The sequence below is a fragment of the Mandrillus leucophaeus genome, unplaced genomic scaffold, assembly GCF_000951045.1.
Source record: "Mandrillus leucophaeus isolate KB7577 unplaced genomic scaffold, Mleu.le_1.0 Scaffold118, whole genome shotgun sequence".
In the NCBI taxonomy this organism is placed as follows: Eukaryota; Metazoa; Chordata; class Mammalia; order Primates; family Cercopithecidae; genus Mandrillus; species Mandrillus leucophaeus.
Window position 1 is genome coordinate 2,125,496 of NW_012100098.1, and position 10,447 is coordinate 2,135,942.

General features: G+C 49.5%; 1 protein-coding gene across 1 annotated transcript in view; it reads left to right on the top strand.

Annotated features, from left to right (window-relative positions):
* Positions 1-6,613, top strand: part of GALNT6 (polypeptide N-acetylgalactosaminyltransferase 6) — a 40,242-nt gene extending 33,629 nt beyond the window's left edge. The window contains exons 11-15 of the mRNA XM_012002456.1: positions 339-470; positions 750-851; positions 2,193-2,345; positions 3,657-5,629; positions 5,935-6,613. Of these exons, the coding sequence (XP_011857846.1) occupies positions 339-470; positions 750-851; positions 2,193-2,345; positions 3,657-3,770 (501 nt within the window). The 3' untranslated portion in view covers positions 3,771-5,629; positions 5,935-6,613. The remainder of the gene's footprint in view (positions 1-338; positions 471-749; positions 852-2,192; positions 2,346-3,656; positions 5,630-5,934) is intronic.
* Positions 6,614-10,447: the final 3,834 nt, after the last annotated feature.

Here is a 10,447-nt window from a genome sequence, read left to right on the forward strand (position 1 = left end):
CTGGGTGTGGTGGCTCACGCCTGTAATTCCAGCACTTTGGGAGGCTGAGGCGGGCAGATCACCTAAGGTTAGGGGTTTGAGACCAGCCTGGCCAACATGGTGAAACCCCATCTCTACTAAAAATAAAAAAATTAACCGGGCATGGTGGTGTGTGACTGTAATCCCAGCTACTTGGGAGGCTGAGGCAGGTGAATCACTTGAACCCAGGAGGGGAAGGTTGCAGTGAGCCGAGATCGTGCCACTGCACTCCAGCCTGGGTGACAGAGTGAGACTCCCTCTTAAAAAAAAAAAAAAACAACTGGTGGAACTGATCCTTAGGGGGCTGGCTTGGTTGACAGAAATCCTTCGGTGACATTTCGGAACGACTGCAGCTGAGGGAACAACTGCACTGTCACAGCTTTTCCTGGTACCTGCACAACGTCTACCCAGAGATGTTTGTTCCTGACCTGACGCCCACCTTCTATGGTGCCGTAAGTCTTGAGAACCAACCTGCCTGCGTGGGAGGTTCCCTGCCTGCCCCACAGAGGGGTTCAGTCCTGCCCTTTCCAGCCTCTGGGGCTCTGCAGCTCACTTTGCTGTTAGCTCCAGGCATGTGGGTTAATGCACAGAGGAGAGAAATGACAGGGGAAATCCAGCCATGCAAATTTGTTGCAGTTGACTGGAATTTGTTCCAGTGGGGCCCCATACCACACAGGAGGAACCTCCTGACTGTGTCATCCTGCTTCCCCTCTCTGCTCACCCTTCTGCAGATCAAGAACCTTGGCACCAACCAATGCCTGGATGTGGGTGAGAACAACCGTGGGGGGAAGCCCCTCATCATGTACTCTTGCCACGGCCTTGGCGGCAACCAGGTATGCAGCCCACCCATCTCCGGAGCATTTCCTCTCCTCACCAGCTCCCTTTCTCTACCCTAAAGAGTCCTTTCCTGAGGACTGGGAGGGAGGAGATATGATCCCTGCCCTCAGGAAGCTTCCAGTCAGAGGAGAAGGCATAACACACACAAGGTCTAAATAAGGGACATCCAGAGAGAACGAGGCATTGGTGCTGGGTGTGAGAAGGGGATGGGAGGGAGGGTTGTTCATCAGAGGAGGCTTGCTGAAGAAGGCTAGCTGCTGGGGGATATTTAGGGGTGAGGGTGGAAAATTTTCGAGCACACCCCATCACCTACACTCAACTTCTATCTTCAATGCATCTTCTGCCCAGAAGCTACCACTCTGATCCTACCACCTTGCAGTGACCCCAAAACTAGGTGCCCAGCACTAGTAAGAGAGAGGCACTAAAAACAGAGCCGGAGTGGGGAAAGGAGTGGTGTGGGCCGCTGAACAAGCCCGCTGGCATATACAGGTGAAGACAGTCACTCTAGAGCAGTTTCCTGTACCACTGGCCTGCAAGATGATTTCTGGTGGTACACTGAAGAACATTTTTTATTTTAATAGTAATTTATTAGCAAAAATAGAACAAGCATATCACATGATTTCACTGATGTTACTTAAAATGAGGCTAAGTTAAATTTAATTTTAATCTAATTTAAAGGAAATGTGATTAGGCACAATAGCTCACATCTGTAATCCCAGCACTTTGGGAGGGTGAGGCAGGTGGATCACTTGAGCCTAAGAGTTTGAGACCTGTCTGGGCAACATAGCAAGACACCCTGTCTCTATAAAAAAATTTTTTTTTAATTAGCCAGGTATGGTGCCACACCCCTGCAGTCTCAGCTACTCAGGAAGCTGATGTGGGAGGATCACTTGAACAAAGGAATTCAAGGTTGCAGTGAGCTATGATCATGCCGCCACACTCTTAGCCTAAGCAACAGAGCAAGACCCTGCCTCAAAAAAAAAAAAAAAAAAGCGAGAGAGAAAGAAAATATATCGGTTGGGCACAGTGGCTCACACCTGTAATCCCAGCACTTTGGGAGGCCAAGGTGGGAGGATCACTTGAGCTCAGGAGTTTGAGACCAGCTTGGGCAACACAGAAAGACCCCATCTCATAAAAAAGAATTATATATATATAAAATTCCAGTATAACCCTGATATGGTAACAATCCTGAAGGCAGCACATAAATGAGTAGTCTTCGCATGGCCTCACATTCACTCTCCTCCCCAGGAGACCATGCATGGTTGACAGCTCAGGGCAGGTGGCTTTGGAAGGCTGGGGGCAAACTCTCCCCCTGCTTCTCTTGTCTTGATTTCCAGTACTTTGAGTACACAACTCAGAGGGACCTTCGCCACAACATCGCAAAACAGCTGTGTCTACATGTCAGCAAGGGTGCCCTGGGCCTTGGGAGCTGCCACTTCACTGGCAAGAATAGCCAGGTCCCCAAGGACGAGGAATGGGAATTGACCCAGGTGAGTTGGTATCCAGAAAGCTCAGAATCAAGAACTTGAGGCCGGGTGTGGTGGCTCACTCCTGTAATCCCAGCACTTTGAGAGGCCAAGGCGGGTGGATCACAAGGTCAGGAGTCCGAGACCACCTGGCCAACATGGTGAAACCCCATCTCTACTAATAATACAAAAATTAGCTGGACGTGGTGACCGGCGCCTGTAATCCCAGCTACTCAGGAGGCTGAGGCAGGAGAATTGCCTGAACCCAGGAGGCGGAGGTTGCAGTGAGCCGAGATCATGCCACTGCACTCCAGCCTGGGTGACAGAGCGACACTCCATCTTGGAAAAAATAAAAAATAAAAAAAGAACTTGAGGCCACATCTGCCCATCTATATTTTCTTAATTTTCTTCCTGAAACGCCATGGGGTGGAGTAGAGCAATGTAGAAGGTAGGTGAGTGTGGGCGTGGCAACAGGCAGGGTTCTTGGGGCTTAAAGGGTATTTGGTGATGACTGATGTAAAAATGGGGTGAGAGGTTATGGTTCATGGCTAGCTCTGCCATGGTTGAAGCATTTTTAGGCTGAACCCAATTAGAAGAAGGTGAAGAGTCATTCATAGTTCCTGCTTGTCCTCTGTGTCCTAGGCTCAAAGCTAGGCACTCACATACCTGGGTCCAGTTAATCTTTCAGAGGCTCTTTCCAAGCAGGAATAGTCACTGTTTCTACAGATGAGCTGGAGCCGGAGGAAGCCCAGCATGTCTGTGACTGGCCCAAGACCCACCACTAGTAAATATCAGGCCTGGGATTCAGCCCCAGATGGGTCTGACTTCAAAGCATGGGCTCTTTCCATTACACCACACTGCTCCAGGATATGCCATGTTACCGCCACCATGCTGAGCTCAAGCCAGCACCCCGAGTGAGCCTCCCTACTTCACTCCAGCTTAGGAAAGAGGAACCTAACCTGGAGGCTGCAGGGAAGGGAGCAGCCTAAACATAATGCAAGGCAGAAAATTGGAGGTGGAGCAGTGGCCCTGGGTCTGAGCCTAGCCATCTGGGGGCGGGGGAGGCCCTGAAAGCATTTTTCTCTCAGCCCACGATCTTGTCTTTCACCATTTCATCCACTCAGGCTGAAGCTGGGGATGGGGATTTGGTACCAGACAGAGATGGGAACTCAGGAATGTGTCTCATGAGAGGGCAGGAAAGGAATGGGGAAGTGTCTTCTTTGTGCCTTGTGGGGTTCCCTTGGCCTTTTATCAATTGTACCCCATCGCATTGTCCCCGGTAGCACTGTTAGAGGTTTGTGGCCCAGATTGACCCTTTGCTCTGTCATCTTTTAGGATCAGCTCATCAGGAACTCAGGATCTGGTACCTGCCTGACATCCCAGGACAAAAAGCCAGCCATGGCCCCCTGTAATCCCAGTGACCCCCATCAGTTGTGGCTCTTTGTCTAGGACCCAGATTATCCCCGGAGAGAGCCCCCACAAGCTCCTCAGGAAACAGGATTGCTGATGTCTGGGAACCTGATCACCAGCTTCTTGGGAGGCCGTAAAGATGGATTTCTAAACCCACTGGGTGGCAAGGCAGGACCCTCCTACTCCTTGCAACAACATTGGGCCCATTTTCTTTCCTTCACGCCAACGGAAGAAACCATTAGGACATATATTTAGCCTAGGGTTTTCCTGTTCTAGAAACAGAGGCTTCCAAAGTAGGGAAGGTAGCTGGGGGAGGGTTCAGGGCAGCAATGCTGAGCTCAAGAAAAGTACTTCAGGCTGGGCACGGTGGCTCATGCCTGAAATCCTAGCACTTTGGGAAGACAAGGTGGGAAAATGGCTTGAGCCCAGGAGTTCAAGACCGGCCTGAGCAACATAATGAGGATCCCATCTCTATGTCCGCCCCTGCCCCCTCACCAAAAAAGAAAAATAGCTGGGCATGGTGGCTTACGCCTGTAGTTGCAGCTACTCAGAAGGCTAGGGTGGGAGGATTGTTTGCGCCCCGGAGGTTGAAGCTACAGTGAGCCTTGATTGTGTCACTGCACTCCAGCCTGGGCAACAGGTGAGACTCTATCTCAAAAAAAAAAAAAGAGGAAGAAAAAGAAGAAGAAAAGAAAAGTACTTCTACAGCCATGTCCTGATTCCTTGATCATCCAAAGTACCTGCAGAGTCCAGTGAAATGGTATTTTTTGGCTGGGCACAGTGGCTCACACCTGTAATCCTAGCACTTTGGGAGGCCAAGGCAGGTGGATCACCTGAGGTCAGAAGTTTGAGACCAGCCTGGACTATATGATGAAACTCCATCTCTACTAAAAGTACAAAAATTAGCTGGGCATGATGGCACACACCTGCAGTCCCAGCTACTTGGGAGGCTGAGGCAGGAGAATCGCTTGAACCCAGGAGGCAGAGGTTGCTGTGAGCCAAGACCACACCATTTCACCCCAGCCTGGGCAACAAGAGCAAAACTCCATCTCAAAAAAAAAGTATATTCTAACAGATGGATCAGAGGTCTGAGAGATCCTCCCTTGTTAATATTACCCAAAGTCTGTAAACTATTTACAGATATCTCCCTGACAGGTGTCCTTTATCTTACTTTATCTGTACAATAATCCTGTGAGAAAGACAGGACAGAAACCACTGTGCCCATTTTACAGATACAAAAACTGAGACACAGGTAAAAGGGCTTGTCTGTAGTCCCATAGCTAGCAGATGGCTGGAGCCAAGACTGAGGTTTGTTCTTCAATGCTGAGCCAGGGTTCCTTCCACTGCACCACAAGAACACTAGACCACTTGCCACCAGCCTTCTTGTTCCCTCTTCCTCCATTCTGATCATTTCTAGCTGGCTGGCCTCCACAGAGCATAGGAAAACAGAGCCAGGGCCAGGCGCGGTGGCTCATGCCTATAATCTCAACACTCTGGGAGGCCGAGCCAGGTGGATAACCTGAGGTCAGGAATTAGAGACCAGCCTGGCCAACATGGTGAAACCCCATCTCTACTAAAAATATAAAAATTAGCCGGGCATGGTGGCGTACACCTGTAATCCCAGTTACTCGGGAGGCTAAGGCAGGAGAATTGCTTGAATCCGGGAGGCAGAGGTTGCAGTGAGCCAAGATCGCGCCACTGCACTCCAGCCTAGGCAACAAGAGCAAAACTCCATCTCCAAAAAAAAGAAAAGAAAAGAAAAGAAAAACAGAGCCAGGTAGCTACTGTGAAGATAGCACACTTAGGAATCCTGGGATGTCAGTGTTAAAAGAAAGCTCCTAGAGCCAGTGATTCTCAAGTTTGTCCCAGAACCCTTTTTTCTAAACCCCATATAAAAGGTAGATTAGGGCCGGGCGCGGTGGCTCAAGCCTGTAATCCCAGCACTTTGGGAGGCCGAGACGGGCGGATCACGAGGTCAGGAGATCGAGACCATCCTGGCTGACGCGGTGAAACCCCGTCTCTACTAAAAAATACAAAAAACTAGCTGGGCGAGGTGGTGGGCGCCTGTAGTCCCAGCTACTCGGGAGGCTGAGGCAGGAGAATGGCATGAACCTGGGAGGCGGAGCTTGCAGTGAGCTGAGATCCGGCCACTGCACTCCAGCCTGGGCGGCAGAGCGAGACTCCGTCTCAAAAAAAAAAAAAGGTAGATTAAAAAAACAAAGTAGCATGAGTGAAATTAAGAGAGGGACAGGCAACGCCTTCCAGCCCCTAACTTCTAAAGGTCTGGAAGCACAACGTGAAAATCATGTAGCCCAACCCTATCATTTTCACATTATGAAACTGAGTCCAGATAAGTGAATCTGTCCAAGGTCACTCAACAAGATATCAGTACCTGAGGGTAAGGACTCTGATAAGGCGCGGGAGGGTCCTGGAAAGCCTGAGGCAGGAGGAAGAGTGTGCAGAGTTGAGCGTGTCTGGAAGGCTGATCCACTGCTGGGTCTACATCAAGGCCCCATGGGGAGCAGACCCGGCTGCACATGGCTCTTTTGCTGGAAGAAGAGCATGGCTGTGCAGAGGACTAGAATTTCATCTAGGAAGGCTTCTTTGGACTGTCAGTAGCAGGATTTCACCAAATGAGGGTGCTATGGGACCACAGTTGTCTCTTGTTCCCATGCAACTCAACCCTGCAGGAGGCCTCCCACATCCCTGAGAGCCTTCTGGACCCTATAGAGGAAATATTCTTGGGTAGGCCAGCCAAACGGAGAGGAGAGAGTGGCCAGGATATGACCTGGAGTAGGGAAGGGAAAAAGTTCCCAGAAAGAAGAGAATTGGATGAGAGCTCTCAGTGGAAATAAAGGTTTTCTGGCATTGGTCAAGGAAACCCACGTTGTGTTCCTCATACCTGTGTTGTCCCTTAGCCGAGTTAGTTGATTTGGGCTATGAAGAACCACACACATCTGAAAAGTTCTGTTACAGCCACTGTCTCGTGTCCCTAAACATTCTCTGGACCTAAATCTAGCCTGTGTATTGTGTCAAGCACGTGGAGACGTGAGATATGAAACGAGGTCCTGTCCCCGTGGAACTCACACGCTAAATGTAAGCAAATCATGGCAAGCCTGAAGATGCTCCAAGAGGTGCTGGAGGAGTTGGAGCAATTCCCTCCACTTAGGGAATCAGGTAAGGCCTCACAAAGATGGCAATGTTTGACCTATGACCTCGGAAGATGAGTCCTCAGATGGGAAGGGCTCAATAAGCAGAGATGTCACAGGCAGCAGCCTGGCAGGAGCAAAGCCACAGAGGACACGTGGCCCTAGTGGGTCTGAGAAACCCAGAGGACATTGGGGTGAGGGAGCGATGGGTGTAGAAGCTGGAAGATCAGAGTTACATTGTGAATTTCAGGGGCCCTAGGCACTTTCGCCTTCACGGGGCTCTTGCTCCATTCAAAAAAAAATTAATGTTATGACTATGTTGGTATAAAGATGAATGTAATCCAGGTTGATTGTATTTTCTTTATTTACTCTGGTTTTAAAAGAAGCTAAAACATTTCTATGGGCCCTGGGCACTGCACCTACTGTGCCTACTGGGTAACTCAGCCCTGCAGAAGAGTGGGTTGGGGCCCAATTGAGAGAGGCTTTGGTAGGTCTGGTAAGCCACAGGGAGTCATGGAGCCTAACCCTAGCCTTATTCTTGGTTGCATTAAACATCCAAATGTGGATCCCAGTATCCCTCATACTGTCTATGGTATCACCCAACAGCTCCCCAGGCCAGTCATATGATGTAGCCCAACCAAGGTGCCCAGCTGTGTCAAGAAGGCTCCACCTGCCCCCAAATAGCATAGCACTTCCCAGGCGCAGTCAGCCAAGAGTTACTCCCAGGGAGTGGGAGATGCAGCAGGAGGGAGACACAGGCTGTGCCCAGAGAGTAGGTCTGGGTTCAGGGATGAGGGGAGGACTAGGGAAGGGAGGTGGTGGAGAAGAGGGAGAAGTGTTGGGAAGGCTCAAGAAACTAGCTTCAGCCAGGCACCAATGGCTCACAACTGTAATCCCAGCACTTTGAGAAGCTGAGGCGGGCAGATCACTTGAGGTCAGGAGTTCAAGACCAGCCTGGCCAACATGGCGAAACCTAGCCTCCACTAAAAATACAAAAGTTAGCCAAACGTGGTGGCATGCACCTGTAATCCCAGCTACTTGGGAGGCTGAGGCACAAGAATCACTTGAGCCAGGGAGGCAGAGGTTGCAGTGAGCCGAGATTGCATTCTAGCCTGGGTGACCGAGTGAGACTCTGTCTCAAACAAACAAGAAACTAGCTTCTTCATGGCATTTTCCTTAGTCAAGCCTGGCCTGGCCGTAACAACACCCGTATTCTTCCTTAAAACCCACCCCTCTGACCATTTTCAGCTAACCTAAGGCCCCTACCTGTTAAAACCCTGCTGCTAGCCCTGTGTTACTATCTCCTGGCTCTAGGAGTCTCTCACTCTAGCATTAAAGAGCTAGGCCTCTCTGGGGATCCGCTTCCCACATGAGGAGTATTGGGGCCATTGCCACAAATAGCTAGATGTCCCAGAATTTATTCTTATTTTTAATTACCAAAGTAATACTATGCCAGCCTAGCCAACATAGCAAAACCCCATCTTTACTAAAAATACAAAAATTAGCTGGGCGTGGTGGTGGGCACCTATAATTCCAACTACTCACGAGGTTGAGGCAGGAGAATCGCTTGAACCAGGGAGGTGGAGGTTGCAGTGAGCTGAGATTGCGCCATTGCACTTCAGCCTGCGCAACAGAGAAAGACTGTATTTAAAAAAAAAAAAAAGTAATACTGTGGAGTAAAGTCAAGTGATCTAGAAAAGTCAGGTTTAAAAAGGTGAAATTTGCTACTTGGGAGGCTCAGGTGGGAGGATCACTGGAGCCCAGAAGGTCAGGGCTGCAGTAAGTTGTGATTGTGCCATTGCACACCAGCCTGGGCGACAGAGACTCTGTCTCAAAAAAATGATAAAGCTGCATAGTATTCCATAGCAGGGTTAAACCTTTTTTTCAGTCTTTATTCAGTCTTCCTCTACTGATAAATACTTAGTTTTTTTCCAATTTTGCAACAAGCTTTGTGACAAACTATACTATAACCCACAACCTTGAACATTTATTTTTGTGCCTGTTTCGTTTTGAGACTGGGTCTTGTTCTGTCACCCAGGCTGGAGTGCAGTGACACAATCATGGCTCACTGCAGCCTCGATCTCCCATGCTCAAGGGATCCTCCCACCTCAGCCTCCCAAGTAATGGGACTACAGGCATGTGCCACCATGTTTTTTTCATGTTTTGTAGAGACAAGTTCTCATTATGTTGCCCAGACTGGTATCAAACTTCTGGCCTCAAGCAGTCCTCCCGCCTTGGCTTCCCAAAGTGCTAAGATTACAAACATGAGCCACCATGCCTGACCAGAGTTTATCTCAAAAGAATTCATTCCTAGAATCAGCATGCAACGTCAGAAGAAATGCAATGCCTCAAAATTTAAGTCATTGTCTGGCCAGGCGGATGGCTCACGCCTGTAATCCCAGTACTTTGGGAGGCTGAGGTGGGTGAATCACTCGAGCTCAGGAGTTTGAGACTAGCCTGGGCAACATGGTGAAACCTCGTCTCTACAAAAAATACAAATATTAGCCGGGCATGGTGGCTGGCACCTGTAGTCCCAGCTACTTGAGGGGCTGAGATGGGAGGATCGCTTGAGCCCAGAAGGCAGAGGTTGCAGTGAGTTGAGATCATGCCACTGTACTCTAGCATGGGCAACAGAATGAGACCCTGTCTTAAAAAAAAGAAAAAATTTAAGCCATTGTCTAGGCCTAACCCTAAGAGTAATAATTTTTTTTTTCTTTTTTTTTTTTTTTTTTGAGGTGGAGTCTTGTTCTGTCACCCAGGCTGGAGTGCAGTAGCACAATCTTGGCTCACTCCAACCTCCACCTTCAGGGTTCAAGCAATTCTCCCTGCCTCAGCTTCTTCCCAAGGAGCTGGGATTACAGCTCCCAAGTACAGGGATTACACCACCACGCCCGGCTAATTTTTGTATTTTTAGTAGAGACGGGATTTCGCCATGTTGGCCAGGCTGGTCTGGAACTCCTGACCTCAGGTGATCCGGTCCTGCTGTGATGTCAAGAGGTAACCTTCAGGAGGCCCTCAAGCCTCCTCTTGGACTCCTCATCCTGGGGCTAGAGGCCAGAGGAAGCAGGGAAGTGGGGGGAGAATGACAAAAGAAGCCTTGGGTTCCCTAGCACAGCTCACCCCTCTTCCCTGAGGTTCACTTTGTGCCAGACGCTGAAGGGCAGGCTGGAGAGCAAGCTCTTCAGGTTATCTGAGCAACAAAGTGCAACCACCCTGAACAGCTCAAGACCCTGAAAAGGTGACTGTGCAGATTCCTTCAACCCAGGCCTCTCCCACCCCTGCAGCCATGAAACTTGGATTCTGGAGTGTTCAGGCAACAAAAGCCCTGGGTGGGCAGGTGATGGTCCTGCTTCTGTCTAGCTTTCTGGCTTCTCCCTGCCTAATTCTAAACCCTGTGCGTTGCTACCATGACTGCTGCACCCAGCTACCAGTCCTCTGCTCTGGAGCCTGCAGTGGCTCTGATCATTTTGTGGCCAACCCAAGGGTCCTCTGCCCACCTCAAGGCACATTGCAACTCCTTTCTCTCTCTTTTTATTTATTTATTTTTTTTTTAATTTTTTTTTTTTT